At 41.9% G+C, this 20,399-nt stretch overlaps 1 protein-coding gene across 1 annotated transcript in view; it reads left to right on the top strand.

Annotated features, from left to right (window-relative positions):
- ICE1 (interactor of little elongation complex ELL subunit 1) overlaps positions 1–20,399 on the top strand; it is a 65,577-nt gene that overhangs the window by 28,573 nt on the left and 16,605 nt on the right. The window contains exons 11-15 of the mRNA XM_066374779.1: positions 1,724–1,810; positions 5,042–5,436; positions 8,391–13,133; positions 14,317–14,485; positions 15,952–16,112. Coding sequence (XP_066230876.1) covers positions 1,724–1,810; positions 5,042–5,436; positions 8,391–13,133; positions 14,317–14,485; positions 15,952–16,112 — 5,555 coding nt within the window. The remainder of the gene's footprint in view (positions 1–1,723; positions 1,811–5,041; positions 5,437–8,390; positions 13,134–14,316; positions 14,486–15,951; positions 16,113–20,399) is intronic.

The raw sequence follows: 20,399 nt of genomic DNA, 5'->3' as shown, positions 1-20,399 counted from the left end.
GATATTAAAACATAAGTAAATATTGTGATTAAAGAAATATATTTATGTGGAAACTGACAAGTCAGTGGAACAGAAAAGTCCAAAAGTATTGACAGATGCCTTAGATTTTGATAAAGGAAGTGCTTTAAAAGTATAAGGTGTGTGTGGTTCAGTTTATGAGGTTTTCTCTTCTCAAGTAATGAAGACACAATGAAGATTTTTTTTTTTTTTGCTTTGCTGGGGATGGTAACTTTTGTAGATTAGAATGAATGAATTAGTGCTCAGTTTGAATAGGCGTAGCTCTGATTAATAGCCTCCATAAGAATAGAAAAGTAACTTTTTTTCTTTTTTTTCAAGGTTTCCTTGTTTGCTGCTTTGGGTATACGTAATAAGCAGGGATCCTGGTCAGGTCATTTAAGCAAAGGGGATTACAGTGTTTGGAAGCAGGCTTTGGGGTAGGTTAAATCACAATGTAGATAAGCTGCTTGAATCACAGAATTTGGAACTCAAAAATGGATGTGCCTCTCACATGACAATGTTCAGAGGTTGATTGTCTTAGGGGATATTGGAAATGCCCCGCTTTTCAAACCCACCCGATGCCTCTGTCCTCCCCTCTGCTCCTGTCTCTCTGAACCTTGTTATTTGATGTGGTGCAGTTCACCAGCTTCCACAGGTTGACCTACTCAAAATTCTTGATTCCTTGGCTTTAACCTCTCTAGACTGGATTAAAGATTTCTGTATTTTTAGTACGTACTTCAGGTTAATTTAAGAACTTAAGTTCAAGGAAACTGTAATAGAACTTTGAGGTGGCCTGAAATTGCCTAATACTTATAGCTTATTAATTGAATTTTAATTTGGGCTTTTTCTGCAGATTTCGCAAGCTTTTGATATTTTTATGAATAAATTTTGCTTTGGAAGGTTTTTTTTTTAAATTTGTATATTAATGTTAAACTCATTTTAATACTGCAGTTAATATTCTTAATGTTCTGTGAACTTGATTGGGTCTGTCTTACTTATAACTACTGTTGACCTTTCATCTTGAACCAGTGGTTCTTAACTGTTTTAGGAATCCAGATAGAACCGTTTGAAAATTTATAAAAATTCCAAGGCTTTGCTTTGCTTTTAAAAGCATATGCTTCTTTGTATAATTCTCTCTCCGTATCCATTATGTTTACGCACACACATTTTATCTCCCACCTCCTTTTTCCTTGAGACCTCTAATGGTTTTTCTGTGCTCTGTGAGGCCCCCAAGTTGATTGAAGCATGGTCGACTCTGAGGCTTTTCTGTTAACCTCAGGTAACTGAGGAGATACTGCTCTCTTTTTCTTTGCAGAATACATAGAGCCCAAATCTCTTATATCAGCCATTAAATCTGCTTTCTTCCCTGATCCTGTATCACTCTTGTGTAAAACGCACAGGGCAAAGCTGTATTTGTTCCACACATACATGTAAAGGTGGTAGAAGCCATTAACAACATGTAGATTTGGTGTTTTGACTCCCGTATTCCCTCTTTCCTCAAACAAAACCCAAGCCTGTATTCAACCATCAATATTTGGCTAGAGCATTAAAGATCTTTCTGTCAGTAGCTAACTGAATTATTCACAATGGCTGACTTGGGAAGATTTTTAAGTTACTTTGTTTTCTCAATTCCCCGTAAGTCCTGATTTCACAGGACTATCTATCTTTTGGCCTTGCATAGATGGAGCCAACTAATATGTCTTTAATACTTCATTCTCTTTTCCAGGAAAAGTAAAACTACTTCTGAAGGAACTCTGGCTCTGTATAAACACAGCACACAGAGTACCTGGTGAAAGGAGCAGCTGTGTCCCAGGTGAGAGAGAAGCTTCCAGAAGTACATATTGTACATGAAAGTAGAGATGTTTGCCATGGGTATTGTCTGCTTTTAGTTTTTATTGTCTGTTTCTACTAAAGAATGAACCAAGCTTAGCATGGGTACTTTTAATTATATAAAACTGCAGTGTGACTTCTACCAATCTCAGTAAATGCATTTGGGTTTTAATTTTTTTTTTTTTTTGTATTTTTTTCTGAAGCTGGAAACAGGGAGAGACAGTCAGACAGACTCCCGCATGCACCCGACCGGGATCCACCCGGCCTGCCCACCAGGGGGCAACGCTCTGCCCACCAGGGGGCGATGCTCTGCCCCTCCGAGGCATCACTCTGTTGCGACCAGAGCCACTCTAGCGTCTGGGGCAGAGGCCAAGGAGCCATCCCCAGTGCTTGGGCCATCTTTGCTCCAATGGAGCCTCGGCTGTGGGAGGGGAAGAGAGAGACAGAGAGGAAGGAGAGGGGGAGGGGTGGAGAAGCAGATGGGCGCTTCTCCTGTGTGCCCTGGTCGGGAATTGAACCCGGGACTTCTGCACGCCAGGCCAACGCTCTACCACTGAGCCAACCAGCCAGGGCCTGGGTTTTAATTTTTAATAGTGGCTTTCATCGGAGAACATTCAAAGAAACTGGCAGGACCCACAATGGAGGTGTATTTGGCAGGTCTGTGCAGAAGACTAAGGACATACCAGCTTTCCCAGTCATTTTATGAGTTCTATCTATCCAATTAGCTCAACTTGCTTTATGTGTAACTTATTAGTTACCTTGGTTGAAATTTTAGTTAAAATCTACTCTGCCTTCGTAGCCTCCTTTAGGATACTGATGTGATTAGGTAAAAAACTCATATCCCATTATTTTCTGCAGCACACTTAGCTAATACATTTCCAGAGATTTGCCTTAATCTGTGGTGTATCTTGATTTGCAGTAGAGTCACGGAGGCTTTCTACCACATTCTCAGTTACAGTGTATTCAAAATTTAAGATTTGGAATTAGATATTAGTCACTTGCAGTGGAAAGGGAGAAGATTGTTGTCTTGCATAAGATTAAAGTTCTTAACTTCTTTTTGTTTACTAGTTTCTTAGATTTGCTGCTATAAAAAAAAAAAAGATATTGAAGATCTAAGTTTGTAGAGACATGCACCTAGTTTTTCCTCCCAGGCTCTAAAGTGACGTTCCCTAAGGAAAACGTTCATAGGCAAGTTCATGATTCTCATTTTTGTGGATTTCAGAACTTGTGAGGCCAACAGAAAATTTTTGATGTAGTTCTTTTAAAGGGACTGTCTCTCCTCACATTATCTCCTGGGTAGTAGCTCTGGTAATATAAGCAGGTGGAGCCTGCGCCTGCTAAATTATCCTCCTCAGTGTAGAATTTACCTATTCTCTGTTTAGGCAGAAGCAGCCTGGTGTCCTTTTCAGTCTTCTGTATTAGTCAGTGGTCCTACTTTATTGTAAGCACTTGATTTTATGTTATTAAAAGTTATTAAAAGGGACATTTCATTTAATACTTTTATATGTTTATTTAAAAATAAACTATTTCAAGGATTAAGTCTTTCTTAATGTTAGCTTTTTCAAGTAGAATGGAAAATATCTACCATAAAATATATTCTTTTGTTTGTTTTCATATGAGAAAATGACAAATATAATGCAGAAGATTGCCTTATTACCCCTCATCCAGCTTTCCTGAAGTTTAATGTTTTTAATCACCAGTAATCAAAACCAGAATACTTAGCCTAGTACTGTTAATGGAAATAAACCTCAGCTGAGTTTCAACTGTTCCTACCAATGTCATTTTTCCTTTCCAAGATCCCATATTACATTTAGCCATCATTCTTTAATCTCCCCCAGCCTGGCAGTTCATCTGTCTTTCCTGTCTCTCGTGTTTTTTATACTTTTAGAGAGTGTGGATGATTTTGTAGAAAGCCTGTCAGTTTTAGCTTATCTGATGTTTTCACGTATTCGGTTGAGGCCATGTATTACGGGAAGAACTCCATCGTGATAATGCACTCTGCCTATTTAGGGTGCTGTACCTGGGAATAGGGGATGTGGAGATGTTAATCTTGGTCACTGGCTTAAGGGGGCATCTGCCAGGTTTCTCCATTGTAAAGTTGCTATTAATTATTTTCAGGAAGATTCTTTGACACTCTGCAAATACTCTTTTTTTCTGCAACTTAGCCCACTGATTTTAGCAGCCATTTGTGGATCTTATTTACTATAATGACTACTTTGTCCATTAGATTTTGTTGTGTTTCCCCTCACGTCTTTTGCATTTATTACCTGGAATTCTTCTATAAGAAAGACTATCCCTTTTCTACCATTTATTTAGTCATTCACTTTTTTATTTGTCAGTATAGTCTCATGGGTATTATTTTATGCATCATAATTTAGCACTGCCATTATGTATTACTCAGATTGGCCCAGCTTTGGTTTTTACGGTTGGCTCCTGGGCCCTTTCTGTGTAGCCTTGTGTTCTGAGTACCTCCTTACTTTCTGAGACTGCAGGATGTTTCAGGCCCAGCTTGTATTCCTCTCCCCAACCCTGTATCAGCCACTTCTCCTAGGAGTCCTGAGTCCTTCTGTAATACATATTTTTACAGCTTTCAAATATACAAATAGATGTTTCTAATTATTTCCCAGGGCTCACATGTCTTTACTAATAATTAGCACCACTGCAGTTCACCAAAATCCAGACACAAAAAGCATTGGCTTTTTATAATAACTTTTCTGTTGCTTATACTAAAAAGTGTTCATGTGACCTAGTTCCTTAATTAGAGCATTGTATAAATGTCGTAGGATAGGCTTGATTTTAGATCGCTTATTAGACAGGAAATTATGTTCCCTGCCAACATTCATGCACAAAGCTGTTTCTCCCAGGTACTACTGGTTGTAGGTACTACTGGCTCACCAAGAGAGTGCACTTGTCATGAGGGCCCAGCACCTGTAACACTGTTGTGGGTGCTTTATGCTGTGGAGAGGTCATGAGTATCCCACCCATCCATCCATTTATCCACCTGTCTTCTCATCCTGTTTGTTGGGAGCGAAGAAGGCTTATGTGAAGTATGTTCAAATATTTTAGGATAGTCTTTAGAAAGGAATCAGTTCTCTAAAATAAGTTTTTACTTGGACGTAATATTACAAGCATTTTGAACTGTTAGAGTAAGTTGGGATTTTTAAAAAAGTTTTCCTGATATTATAAATACTTGGTACTTACTTTTTTTCTACAGCAAAACCTGCCCAAGAACAGCCCAGACCCAGAGAGTCCAGGGAGGATGACACACCCACCCAGGTGGAAGGCAGTCCTCCCAGAGCCTCTGCTGTGCAGACGTGTCTGCCAGAGATGTCCGTGGAGATAGAGGGTGGCTTCTCCACACAGGAAAGTGCGGGAAGAGAGAGGCCCAGTGCAGAAGCTCACCACAGTGAGGAGAGGCCTCCTGAGGCTCTAATGCAGAGGAATGATGAGGAAAGTGCTGACTTACCAGACCGCGATCACTTTTTTGATGAAGATCTTCAAGCTGCAGTTGACTTCTTCAAACTTCCCCCTCCTCTTTTGTCTCCAGTGCCATCACCCCCTCTGGGGTCCTTACCACGTCAGGGCACCTTACCTTCTTTGCTTGCACCTGTGAGTTTGCACTTTGAATTTGAGTCACCAAGTGGGCACAGTGTCTATTCTATTATGTTAGCCATAATTGGAGAACATTTGTGGAACTCAGATCCGATTTTATTAGGGAGTAATAAGAGAATTTAACAGGCCTGCCAGAGCCCTGAGGACCAACATGTTTCATATGACATTTTCACTTTCTGTTATGGTTGCAAGTTTGTCTTTATCCACAATCAGATTGTAAGTCTCCTGTGGGAGGACTGTGTCTTAATTGTTTGTTCTTCTCTCTCGTGCCTGGCACTAAACAGATATAGAATGAATTAAATACAGTTTTGCAGCCATGGAGTATGCCAGAGATGGGTAAAATCATGTATATAATATATAGTAACCTAGTTTTCTGAATTCCCCATTTTCACTTTATAAACTCATAATCTTTTTGTGTGTTTGCAGAATGGTTTATTATAATTTCTTAGGAAGTTAGTTTTAATGAAACAGTTGTATTCTTTTTGGCTTAAGGAACAGGTAAATAACTTTGAGTTACTTCATTCAGGAAACTTAATGCATGTTTGTTGTGTTCTAGACATCGTGCTAAGCTCTAGGAAGGCAGAGGTGACATAGGGTATAGTTTCCACTTAGTTGGATTTTGTGTGGTGGTTGGGCCATAAGAAACAGGTGATTACACAGCCTTGGTAGAGCACTTCAGTGCTAGGAAGTGTACTCTGCTGAACATATAGACCGAGCTTGGTCCTGAATAGAGGCCAGGTGGAGGGGAGGAGTGGGAGATACCTCTGGAAAGTAAGGGCCTAGCTGAGTATTGAAGAGGGAGTGAGATGTTTCAGGTTGCATTGTTCTTTTTGTGTGTGTGTATGTGTGTGACAGAGACAGAAGGACAGATATGGACAGACAGACAGGAAGAAAGAGATAAGAAGCATCAATTCTTTGTTGCGCCTCCTCAGTTGTTCATTGATTGTTTTCTCATATGTGCCTTGACTGGGGAGCTCCAGCAGAACATATGACCCCTTGCTTAAGCCAGTGACCTTGAGCTTCAAGCTAGCGACCTTTGGGCTCAAGGTAGTGTCCATGGGGTCATGTCTATGATCCCACGCTCAAGCCAGCGAGCCTGCTCTCAAGCCAGATGAACCCATATACAGGCTGGCAACCTTGGTGGTTTCGAACCTGGGTCCTCTGCAACCCAGTTGGACACTCTATCCATTGCGCCACTGCCTGGTCAGGCTACAGTGCTCTTTACATAAGTATATAACTAGGGTAAAATTGATGCTGGGGAACATTCACACACACCAGGTCTAGAAGGGCCGTGTGCACCCTGATGACTTTCCATTTTATCCGGAAGGCAATGTAAAGTTTTTGATGGATTCAAGAAGTCAACCTGATGATAGATTTTCATTTGAAAGTTTACTTTAGTCCCTATCTGAATGGGTAGGGTGTGGGGATAGTCAGGAAAGGAGCATCAATAAGGACATCATTTAATCAGCAGTTTCTTTAATTCTTGACACCTTAACCCATCAAAGTTATAAAGAGGTAGGGATGGTTTGAAAAATGTTATGAGGTTTAATGAGTAGCCGTTGGTGAGATATTCACTGTGGTTAGGGGAAATGGAGAGTCAAGAATGTTGAAAAATGCCTGACCTGTGGTGGCGCAGTGGATAAAGAGTTGACCTGGAAATGCTGAGGTTGCCGGTTCAAAACTCTGGGCTTGTCTGGTCAAGGCACATATGAGAGTTGATGCTTCCTGCTCCTCCCCCCTTCTCTCTCTCCTCTCTCTCTCTCTCCCCCCCCTCCTTTCTAAAATGAATAAATAAATAAAAATTAAAAAAAAAAGAATGTTGAAAAATAACAAATTTAAGAAGCCCTACTTAGGTGGGAAGATAATGTGTAAAATGTTAAAGTGTACATCTGTAATATGTATTTTAGATCTATGGACATGGCCTCAGAGGAGGGCTGTGGTGAGACACATGTTCAGGATACATCAGCATTTGGGTGCAGCTTAAGCCATGGGATTGTGCAATGTCATTCAGTGAGAGTGCAGAGGAGGGAGATGGGGTCCCAGATTGATTCCTGAGAAACTGTCAGTACATATGTGACCAAAAAGAAAAAGGGAAGAGGAAAGATTGAAAACAAGGGGCAGGACAGTGGAGGAAAACCAGGTGATTGTATTTTAGAACTCGAGAGGGGCGGACAGAGTTCTTTAATAGGAATGTTTCTGTCAGCTTTTCCCCAGACTGCCTTTCCCTTATAGAACAGGGAGGCCAGGCAGTTGATGTATTGGCTTACCTGTGAGCCACATATGATGGAGTAGTTAGTACAAGAGGGAGGTGGTTGGGGGTCCAGCAGGGTTTCTGGAGCAGGGGTGGAGACAGGATGGCAGGAGGGAAAGTTGTCACTGTCACTGCACACACTATTGAAGGGGTAGAGCAGGTCTGGGTGATAACAGCATACAAGGTGCATCACTTGTGAGTGTGACAAGAGCTGCCCATGAGTTGTCACCTCGAGTAAGGGCCTAGTTGGTGTGTAGAGGGCAATGCTGTGGGTGCGAGTCAGATACGTGTGGAGGAGTGCCTGGGAGGTGGAGGAAAAGAGTTGGAAGCCTTTTTGGCAGCAGATGGGAAAGTAGTTGAGAAATAGGAGTGTTTGGAGGTTAGGAGAAGAAAGCACACCCTAGACCATTTGTGGCCTAAAACTTGGAAGAACCTGTTACAGGAGAAGAGGTATGAGTAAGGGTGACTGGGGAGAGGTGGGCTTCTTTTAGGAGAGAGCAAAGCAGTGTCTTACATGTTACATGTGGTTGAGACTTCCCAATCCCTTGTAGCAATTCCAGAGAGTAAACTACCTGTCTCTATATGTGCTCTGAAGAGTTCTTCAGGAAGCATGTAATTTTTAAAATGCATTTAATTTGTATTATATTTGGTTAAATTTGTATTTAATTACTTAACTAGTATAACTCATTTTTTTTTTAAGGAAACCTACTTTGGAGAATATACTGATTCCAGTGACAATGACTCAGCCCAACATAGAAATTCTGCTGAGTCTGTTTCAGAAGATGATACAACTGAGGCACAGGATTGTTTTGACTCATCCAGAAAAAATAAAGGAAGTGGTACATGGGAGGAAAACCCCAAAACACATGAAGTCACCCAAGCTCTAAAGACTTTGGAAGGAAATGAAGTGACAACAGTTGGGTGTGGGACATTCACAGCAACAATGAGTGAACCTTTAGCCTCATTGTCTTTAGCTCCTGAGAAACATTGGACAGTGTCATCTCAATTCATGAGTGGTACAAAAAGAGGCATTTTAGGTGAGGTAAAAAGACAAAGAGAAGTTAGGGAGCTGGATAAGTCAGTGCCCACTGAGGAGGAAACACCTCATAAACCCACAGGAAGAATGAATGTTGAGAAGTTATCTGGCAGCCTCGCACAAGGGAAGGAGCTGGCCCTCGGCAAGTTAGACATGTGTTACTCTCCCCTTGGCAAGAGGCCATTAAATGAACTCATGATATCTGAAGGAAGGAGCCCATTATCCAGAATGAGAGGATCACCCAAATCCGATTTTACTAAGTGGACAACTAGTGAAATCACTTGTGAATCAGATTGTATATCAGTTTCTGACCATCTTCAAGGACTATCTAGAGAAATAGGAAAGGAAAGAGAAGATACTCAAGGGTTTGTTTTAGGAGAATCACGTGAACCTGAAGAAGGTGCAGGTGATGTAATGGATGCAACAGAGCTTGATGTTGAAGCCAAATTTTCTTCTACCTCAAGAGCATTGTCAGTCTACAGTAATACCCAGTCTTCCTCTGGGTTGAAGTGTGGTCATGATACACATGTTTCTACTGAAGTAATTTCTCCTGAAGGTTGTCATTCAGAACAGAAGTTACAAGCTAGAACTTCAATCATGTCAGGTCTGCAGTCTGAGCCACCAAAGTGTTCTACAGGAGCAAGTGACCTGAAGAATAGCTTGTGTGCTCTGAACCCTGAACTGGGAGCATCAGATTTTCATGGTCAGAGTAGCAGTGGGGTTGACTGTACAAAAATTGTAAAAGGCATGACCAAATTGTGTGGCCCTTCTCAGTCAGTATTTATGAAAGCCATGAAAGATGGACAGTGTGAAAGCCAGGGTCCAGGAGTGGAGCACACACCAGGTCAGTCAGATTTCACACCATTAGAAGAAGCTCAGTCTGGCTTGATCAAGAGTGGTTTTGGCTTTGTTAAAAGCACTTCTTGGCACCATGGTGATCTATTAAGGAGAGGTGGCGAAGCAACACTTAGAGTTACATCAGAACATGGACAAGAGACCAACCATCAGTTAAAAAAGACAATACCATCCTTAGAAAATAGAGGGTCAGCATCATTGTTGCCTAACCAAGTGTCAGTTATCACTAAGCAGGCCAGGCCTGAAACGTGTCAGAGTGCGAGAACGGAACCTTTCAGACCACGTAGGAACAAGCCTGCCTCGGCAACAGGAAATGATAATGTGCCACCTAGAACAAAATGTGGAGGAAGAGAGAAGACAACCCAGAACATCGAGGAGGTGGCTGCCACAAAAAGGACTTCACTAGACGTTTCAACCTCTTGGAGAAAATTAGATTCCGATTCTCCAAGTGGTTCTTTACCAGTAGAAAATTCTAATTGTTCTGCAAACAGTAAATTAACTTTCTTTTCTGAAAATATCCCAGTCCCAAACCAAAATTTGATGGAACCCACAGTGCAGGCAGAGCTACAGGAGCAGAGCCCATGTCTAAATGCCACAGAGCCAGACACCTCTGGGGTGAGTGCTGATAAGTTTCCTCCAGCCACAGAAATGGCAGTGTCAGGTGTTCCTGTTGAAGAAATGTCCTGTGAAGACACAGGCAGGTCTGACGGTGAAGTGCTGGCCATTTCAAAGGACTCTCCTAGTGTAGAGCAAAACCCAGAGAAGGCCCTGGAGCAGCCGTCGCCAGCTCCTGGCAGTGCCTCTTCTGAAGGTCCGGGCACTACGGGCGCTGCCTTTTTACCCGTGGTTGGCAGAAAAGATGAAGAGACACATGTTCTCCCCCAAAGTAGCCTTCCTGGTCCTCTGTATTGTTACACAGGCATTCGGGAGGGGGGTGGTGACACCGAAGTAGAGGAGAGTGAGGCCCCTAGCTGCAGCGAGGGTGAAAATGAGCCTGAAGCCATGATGGGTAGCCAGCAGCGGGATGCTGCCAGGGTCTCCAAAAGAGAGGTGGGAGCTACAGATGCTAGTGCCACGGAGACCAGGCCTTTTGCAGAGGTGGGCTGTCTGGCCTCAGCGCTGCAGGACTTCAACATCAGTACGCTCTCTGAGATAGACAAACTGTCTACATCAGAAGTGGCTATGTTTCTTGAAAGTTGTCAGTTAAGAGATTATAGCTCAGGGGACTCTGTTTCAGAATTTTCTAGCAAAGAAACCCTAAACAAAGCAATGAACAGAGAATTAGAGCAAAGTGAAATATCAGGAGAAAAGGACACAAAGGAACTCTGTGAAGAAGAAGAAGAAGAAGAAGGAACACTCAAAACCTGTGAAGAGTGGATTGAATCAGAGGAAGAGGATTGCCCTTTAAGGGATGCTAGTCAGCTCACTCAGTGTTCTTTGGAAACATTGTCTGAGGTTCTCACCAAGATTGGACAAGAACTTCAGTCCAACTATGAGGACTCAGATGGAAAAGATGCTAGTAATTTATTGCTCTTCAGTATACAGGACAGCTTGACAGCCGAACACACAAAAGAACAAGTCTCACCTCAGCAAACAAGTGGCTCCATGCTGCACCCTTCAGATCCACTCCCATCAACAGCTGGCATGGACACTAAGGGCAGTTCTCCCACTAGTGGGGCATCTACTATTGAAAACACCCAAGATAGGCCTGAGGGAAACTCAGGTGTGACCAGGCTGATTGATGGTGGGGATGAAGTTTTGTCAGAACTGGCAGAGCCCCCACCCCAGTGCTCCGACTCAGGAGCCGAGCAGATAGCTGAGCATAGTGCTGGTTGTGAGGAAGAAAGGGCATTTCAGTGTCAGATATCCACGGTGACTTCTGAAGTGATAAATGTGCTGATAAACAAGGACCAAAATGTAGTCATTGAAAAGGGGGACAACTGGACCATCATAAATGGGGTAGCTCTCATGCCAGAGATGGACCAGGTTATCCTGTGTGACAACCCTGCTTCCCCAGATGGAGGAGAGCCAGGAGCTGGTTTTGTTTCCGTCACTTCTGTGGAGGACAAGTCCCCAGAGACCAGCCACCCCGGCTCTCCATTTCAGGAGCCCTCATGTGGCAGTAATGTTCCAGACACCCCAGAGGATATTTCCAGCAGTGGTCAGAGTTCTAACTTTGATAAAAGTCGTTTGCGGAATAGACCTGTTAAACCTAGCATAAGGATTAGTTCTGAAATTTATGATCAAATCTTCGAGTCTCAGATTGTTGCGTCTGATCACACATATTATAACTCGAAACTGGAGCCATTTGGCAAAAACAAGAATCGATCAAAGATTTCGAGCAAAGATCTGTCATGCAAACCGATAAAGAGTTCAGCACCTGGCAGACTTGAAACTAATACAGGTGAAGTTTCTCAGTCATCTCCAGGGGACAGAGGTAACACAAAAACCCAGAGACCTCAAACTCAGACTGTTCTGGCCAATGCTGACACCTCTACCCCTACAGATTGTTCTGCTGACACTCTGAGTAAAATACGCCAGGAAGTGGGGCCCCCTTTGCCACCCCTTCTTGCTCCTTTGATTGCCACACCTCCCAGGACCTCACACCCAGTTTCTCCTCTGATATCGAGTCCCAGTCCTTCCTCACCCACCTCTCCTACTGACCAGCTTTCTCCATTGTGTGAGATCCCAGTGCCACCCACAGTGTCTCCTTTGCTGGAAGATCCAGGGCGTGCCTCCCCTTCATGCATGTCCCTGTCCCCATCTGTTGTACCTGCCGGGGAGAGGATGTTGTCATCTCCTTTGCAGTTTTGTGCTACCACCCCAAAGCATGCCCTTCCTGTGCCTGGCAGACTGCCTGCTTGTGCGTCGGCCCATGCTGCTGTGGCCGGGCCCCAGGAGAATTCTGTTAAAATCCTTGACACCATGTACCCAGAGTTATCTGCCAGAGCCCGCACTCTCAACATCCTTAAAGGGAATATTCAGCTCACACGGGGGTCGCCTGCTGACCGTCAGAATTTACCAGGGCCAGTCAGCTCTATAACAGGGTTCAAAGCAATCACTTCCATGTCAACCGCCTTTGTCAAAACGGGAGGCAGCTCTGGTGGTGATTGTAACCAGGATAAGTTAAGAGATTTGGGGACTTCACAGGATTCAAGTGGGAAAAGGACATTGCCAGCGTGCACACCGAGGAGTGCTAAAAGATTGCGCCTGGACAGCGGGTCCCCAGAACCAGAAATAGGGAGCGCCACTTCAGAAGGGGATGATAAGCAACCCCACGGGGATCTCCCTCAAGCTGAAGTCACAGTAACTGATGAGGAACCAGGTTCTGTTTTGGCTGCCAGTACAGATTCACAGTTGCCTCTGAACCCCAAGGAAACTGTCGAGTCCCACGATAAAGCTATAGCTGAAGCCCTGAAGAAGATCTCAGAGTCCTCGTTTGACCTGTTGCCTGTCATTCGGAGTCATGTGTATGTGGGAAATATCTCCCAAAAGCCTGTAATGAGAGATCAAGAGAAAGAAGTTGTCTTTGACTTCAGCACAACAAAGAAGGTAGGTGGCAGCTGTTTTCTAAGAGCTTAGGAGCTGCTCATCGTCCTCAGGGACAGGCTGTCTGCTGTTAGGAGGGTGGCAGAGGACTCCAACAGAAGTAGTTCAGTAATGACAGTTACCCATACAAACATTGAGATCTAGACTTTTTCTAGCCAGGATTTTATATGTTTGAGATGTGATAACACCAGAGATGTAATAATTTGTGGTTATCTACCAACTTAAACTTTTAAAGAAAAAGTATCTGTCAGAACTAAAATTGCATATTTCCCATTGATTCTGATGTGTAAATGTTTGAAATTATTTCCTTGAAAGCGTTAACTGATTATCACCTAATAGAGCCTTCCTTTTCTGTGAATAATGTCATATACTCACATTTGAAATCCTTTCAGAAAAACAACATATGGGTATGGTTTCTCCTTCTCCCTCCCTTAGTGTATGTCTCAAATCAAACAGGATCAGATGTTCAATTTCAAGATGAGAGGGCTGTGCAGCTCTATTACAGTTCATAACGACTTCTATAGGCTTACATTTTCTAAATGCCCATTTTGACACCTTGTGTGGATGACTTCCAGTGCCATATGATCTTAGGTTATTGGTTATCTGCACATTCTCCAAGTCATAGTGGTATAAATTTTTTTCTTAGATTGTTTACTTTCAGAAAGCATACAGAGCAGTATAAGTAAGTTTGAAAAAATGTTTATTTTCAAATGGATTAATATGTCAAATTACTTAATGCTTCTCTTCCTGAGCAAGAAAAATGTCACCTAATAATATTTTTAAGATATAAACAGGGTTAATGTATAGAGTACACTGGAGTTGAGAAATTGAGAGTAGACTAGGGTAGGTTTAACACATGCTCACGGAACAAATTGTTATAGCAAAAACCAGGACACTAATTGGTTGGAGTAGTGATAGTGACAGCAGGTATGCACAGATCTGCCTTCTAGCACTTGCAGCATAGCTGATCGGACAGCTAACAGGTGTGAACTTCTTAGCCCCCAGAGAGCCTTTTGGCTTACCTATTAAGCAAATTGGTCTGGTTACTGCCCTCAGCTACCTTCTGATAGAGTGCATGTTTCATTTTTTCAGTTGTTACTAAATTTTGTAACTTGAAGCTATTTAGTAGGCTAAATATAAATGTCAGTGTATGTGGCCTTTTCATTTTTTTTTCTTCCCACTCCAGCATTTAGCAGAGTGCTTGCTTCACTCTATTCTCTCAGAACTAAAACTTCAAAAGACATCTCTGGAGCACAATTACATTCATGCACTCTGCAGAGTGTATGTGGGTATTTGTCGTCAACTTGGAGACGTGGAAAGAGCTCGCTTGTTCTGCTACAGCCTACTTAAGGAAGGTATGCTCATATAACAGCTTTTCTTGTATTGAAGATATATTATGGATTTTTTACCTCATTATACTTGAATCTGTGTTTAGCTAAGCAATTTCTGTATATCATTTTAAGTTGTGTAATAGCTTGTACATTAAGGCATATAAAGCCTTAGGTATACCTGTTCATTCCTGGTTTTTGGTAGGAGAATTTCTGGACTTCAGCTTACTTATGTCAGCATTTCACTTGTATAGAATATAGGATCTCTCATTACTTCATATTTGTTTTAATCCTTGTGCAGCTACTTTGGAGTCAAATATAGTTGACACAAGATAAAGGAATGATTTAAAGTAAGTGACAAACCACACTGCTGTAGTTTGGGAAAGATAGAAAATAACAAGATGGATTCATAAGCTGGTGAAAAGAAGAGATGGGAGAGAAGTATAGAAAGGCTGTCTGTCCTTTGATTCTCTTTTCCCTTTACTGTCATTTCTTTGGTCTCTACTGGTGATCAGATTAGGAGTTATTCTTTATTTCATCAGATCATTGCTGGAGAGATTTTTAAACACTAAAATGGTATACAAATACATTTTAATACTATATCAGAAAGTCTTACCTCAATTGCAAAGATTTATAATCTTTTATTATAATGTTTGGGGCTTATAAGTTAGGAAAATTGACTATATCACTTCTGGAGTTGTGAATGAGGCTGCTGTGTTTGTTGCCACTTTGGTTACTCTTTCAGTCACTGACTTATTCAACAAATAGTTACAGGTTTATGCTAACTGTTAGGGCTTCATTAAACACCAGAACCAAATACGTGCGTTCAGTGGGCTGATACATGGCAACAGCATACAGGCGCACATGAGGTTTTTTCAGTGGTGGGCGGGCAGCAAAAAGGAGAGGACACGGACTCTCCTGAGCACAAGCTGGATTTCTGGCTTGTCCTCACACAAAACCGCCCATTCTCACCTCAGGCCCTGTGTTACAGGTTTCTCTCTTGGGATGCTTTACCCACAACTTTATTATGGTTCACAAGCCACACTGTGGGAAAAGATATTTATAGCAAAGGATTATTGTCCATAATTTTAAAAAATCTCTCTTCAAACCAAAGCTTTATTGTTCAAGTGAGTTCTCTTGTAAATGTGCGCGCGCGCGTGCACACACACACACAACACACACACACAAATGGCCTTAAATGACACTAACCAAATGAGAGTATTCTGGGACTGGGGCAGGCTGGAGAGGATGGTTGCCTTTTCTTCATGGTTTAAAATTTATTGACCTTTTCATACAGGGATGTATATCTGTGTATTAAAGAAAGTTTGCCGAAAAGGGGGTGGAGAAGAGAGAAACTGATTTTTGAATAACCTAAACAGGGCCTCATTGGGTAGGAGGCCTTTTAAGGCACAAGAGAAATTACTAACATTTACTTGTAGTGTGTTATTTACTTGGTCAGACATAAAGTTTTATTCTTATTTTCTTTCTTACAGATTTTCCAGAGTCAGAAAAATTGACTTTGTTTATTGCAAACATGTGGCATGATATATTTATCTCTCAATCTGTGATCAGTAAAGCAATGCAGCTAGTTGCCAGGCAACGTGCTAAAGGAGAGGTTCTGAACTGTTTGAGAGCTTTTCTCAATTGGGAAAAGGTGAGGTTATTTTTTACATCTTTTAATACCATACTTTGTATATCGCACATAAATGTTCTTACTTGGTTTTGTATTTCATTTTGCATTGGTTGATAGGCCTTTTAGAGATAATAAATTCCTTGCGTTAGATCCTTTAAGACATTATTTTAGCCTAAGCTTTTGCATTAGCCTAAGCTTAAGCATGCATGAAGCCCTTTGGGAAGAATTGTATACCTGTGAATTGTGTTTACAGTTTATTTTGTGCTGTGATTTATGACTGATGAGATTATACATATGTATGTATGTGAGAACTTTGAAGAGAGCTGTAAATAATTTGCTTCTACAATACATATTAAGAGAGGTGAAAAAATTGGTATCAACTTTTTCCTGTTAAACTTTTTCAGGATTTTTCTGAGTCTAATATTCTGTATTTTTCTAATTGAAATTTATATTTGTTCTATTTTGTTCTGTTTTATTATTATTTTTAGTAACTGATGTGCTAATATAGTATCTAGGTTAGTGTTTTAGTAGTTTTCAATGTTAATATTTATTAGACTTCTGTTTTCTTATAAAGACTAAAGAAAAAGCCTACTCTCCCAGGCTGCCTGCAGGGCTCCTTGGCACCTGCATCGTTCTCTGCTTGTGCAAAGGAGTCTTCTCTTTTGACCTGTTCAGGATGAAGCCAGATGTGATGATTTGATAATAAGAGACATTATTTATGGAGAAGGTAGAATTTTAATAAATATATTTACCCTGTATCAAATAAATATATGAAGACAAACCTATAGAAAATGAGGAGTACAGGAGGGGGATACTATTATAGTACAAGACTTCCAAATTATCTTAGAGAATTCAACAGATCTGATAGACAAAAATCAGTCAAGACATAGTGGAATTCAGTAATATAAAAGGTAAACTTAAATGAAGAATAGTTGTTTTCTTCTTAACTTTTCTTTTTTTTATTAAGTGAGAGGTGGGGAGGCAGGGAGGTAGACAGACTCCTGCATGCGCCGTGACCAGGATCCACCTGGCAAGCCAACTAAGGGCAATGCTCTGCCCATCTGGGGCCGCTCTGTTGCTCTGAACTGAGCCATTTCAGTGCCTGAGGCAAGACCATGGAGCCATCCTCAGCACCTAGGGCCAGATTGCTTGAACCATGCATGCCATGTCTGCCAGAGGGGCGAGGAGGAGAGGGGAGAGAGAAAGGAGAGAGGTGGAGAAGTAGATCAGGGGTCCCCAAACTTTTTACACAGGGGGCCAGTTCACTGTCCCTCAGACCATTGGAGGGCTGGACTATAAAAAAAACTATGAACAAATCCCTATGCACACTGCACATATCTTATTTTAAAGTAAAAAAACAAAACAGGAACAAATACAATATTTAAAATAAAGAACAAGTAAATTTAAATCAACAAACTGACCAGTATTTCAATGGAAACTATGCCCCTCTCACTGACCACCAATGAAAGAGGTGCCCCTTCCAGAAGTGCGGCAGGGGCTGAATAAATGGCCTCAGGGGGCCGCATGCGGCCCGCGGGCTGTAGTTTGGGACCCCTGAAGTAGATGGTCGGTTTTCCTGTGTGCTCTGACCGGGAATCAAACCCGGGACATCCACAGGCCAGACTGACACTCTAACGCTGAGCCAGCCGTCCAGGGCCTGTTGCTTTTTTTCACATGCCTGTGGCACATTTACAAAAACCAGTCATGAGGTTGGCCACACAAAAATGTTAATTATAAAAAGTCAACAGTTCTCTGGTAATCAATAAAATTAAACATAAATAATTCAAAGATTTTATTAAAATTTTATAAAAATGGCTTGGAAATTTAAATACACAGTCCTGGACAATCTGAGTACAAATAGAAACTCAAAAGTAAGATTACAATTTTTTAAAGGTTCTTGAAAATTTTTCATAAAAAAGAGCTCTGGTTTTTGAAAAACCTGTGTTTATTAAAATGGTTTAAATGTCTTTATTATTAAACAAAGTTGGCTGATGATCATTTTAAAAATTAAAAGTCAGATGGAATCTAGAAAAAAGGAATATAGCTTAAAAGAGAATAAAAGTCAATCAAGTAGAGACCAAAAAACATAGAAGAAAAAACATTGTCTATAAAATTACTAACAAAACTGATAGGTCAGATGAATGAAAAAAGTGATAAGCAAAAATATCCAACGCTATCTGAGGACGCAGCAGAAGTGTCCACTTTTACAGGACTGAGGAGACTCTGTCTGCAACTCTAGAGCAACAGATGTGGAAACGTAGGGTGATTTATTAGCAAAATAAAACTGATTTTTCGGTTTTAGGATAGAATACTTGAATAAATCCGTTGTTTCCAGTGATCATAACAGAGATTGAAAAGATGATTGAAAACGGACTGTATGAAAAGCTTGCACAGGTTCCACCTGCATTTTATCTCCTCTTTAAAGAACTAACACCAGTCTTTTTCAAAAATAAGAAAAGATTGAAAGCTCCTTGTTAATTTTTAATAACAAAACTGAATAAAAAATAACACAAAAAAGAAAACAATTATGAATCCACTGCTGGTATCTACCCAAGAAAAGTCAAATTTATATCCACACAAAGACTTGTACATGAATGCTCGCAGCATTAACTATGGCAGGGGTCCCCAAACTACGGCCGGCGGGCCGCATGCGGCCCCCTGAGGCCATTTATCCGGCCCCCACTGCACTTCTGGAAGGGGCACCTCTTTCATTGGTGGTCAGTGAGAGGAGCATAGTTCCCATTGAAATACTGGTCAGTTTGTTGATTTAAATTTACTTGTTCTTTATTTTAAATATTGTATTTGTTCCCGTTTTGTTTTTTTACTTTAAAATAAGGTATGTGCAGTGTGCATAGGGATTTGTTCATAGTTTTTTTTTTTTTTTGTATTTTTTTTTTTTCTGAAGCTTAGACAGTCAGACAGACTCCCGCATGCGCCCGACCGGGATCCACCCGGCACGCCCATCAGGGGCGAGGCTCTGCACACCAGGGGGCGATGCTCTGCCCCTCTGGGGCATTGCTCTGCCACGACCAGAGCCACTCTAGCACCTGGGGCAGAGGCCAAGGAGCCATCCCCAGCGCCCGGGCCATCTTTGCTCCAATGGAGCCTTGGCTGCGGGAGGGGAAGAGAGAGACAAGAGAGGAAGGAGGAGGGGTGGAGAAGCAAATGGGTGCTTCTCCTATGTGCCCTGGCCGGAAATCGAACCCAGGTCCCCGCAAACCAGGCCGACGCTCTACCGCTGAGCCAACCGGCCAGGGCTCATAGTTATTTTATAGTACGGCCCTCCAACAGTCTGAGGGACAGTGAGCTGGCCCCCTGTGTAAAAAGTTTGGGGACCCCTGAACTATGGTCTAATGCTGGAAATAATCTAGATGTCTTTCAATGAGTGAATGGGATAACTGGTATATTTATATAATGAGTTACTATTCAGCAATTAAAAGGAACATTCAGACTACCAATACATGCAAAATCTTGGATAAATATTTTAAAACATACACAGATTTGAAAGAATATAGATAACGTTTAGTGTTGTCTTTATTCAATCTTAAGAGTTTCTGGAAAAAGCAGACTAATTTAGAGTCAGAAAAAGATGGAATTTACATTATTTAAAGGTTTAAAATAATTTTTTTTTTTTTTGTATTTTTCTGAAGCTGGAAATGGGGAGACAGTCAGACAGACTCCCGCATGCGCCCGACCGGGATCCACCTGGCACGCCCACCAGGGGGCGATGCTCTGCCCCTCCGGGGCATCGCTCTGTCGCGACCAGAGCCACTCTAGCGCCTGGGGCAGAAGCCAAGGAGCCATCCCCAGCGCCCGGGCCATCTTTTGCTCCAATGGAGCCTTGGCTGCGGGAGGGGAAGAGAGAGACAGAGAGGAAGGAGAGGGGGAGGGGTGGAGAAGCAGATGGGTGCCTCTCCTGTGTGCCCTGGCCAGGAATCGAACCCGGGACTTCTGCACGCCAGGCCGACGCTCTACCACTGAGCCAACCGGCCAGGGCAGTTTAAATTTTTTTAAAAACCTTTATAACTTTAGGCCTGACCTGTGGTGGCGCAGTGGATAAAGTGTTGACCTGGAAATGCTGAGGTCGCTGGTTCGAAACCCTGGGCTTGCCTGGTCAAGGCACATATGGGAGTTGATGCTTCCAGCTCCTCCCCCCTTCTCTCTCTGTCTCTCTCTCCTCTCTCTCCCTCTCTGTCTCTCTCTCCTCTTTAAAAATGAATAAAATAAAAATTAAAAAAAAAGTAACTACTAGACTACACGTGTAATTTAAAAAAAAAAACACTTTATAACTTTAAATCTCTGATTACA

This window comes from Saccopteryx leptura, chromosome 1 (genome assembly GCF_036850995.1).
Source record: "Saccopteryx leptura isolate mSacLep1 chromosome 1, mSacLep1_pri_phased_curated, whole genome shotgun sequence".
Classification (NCBI taxonomy): domain Eukaryota; kingdom Metazoa; phylum Chordata; class Mammalia; order Chiroptera; family Emballonuridae; genus Saccopteryx; species Saccopteryx leptura.
This window is presented reverse-complemented; position numbering and strand designations above follow the sequence as displayed.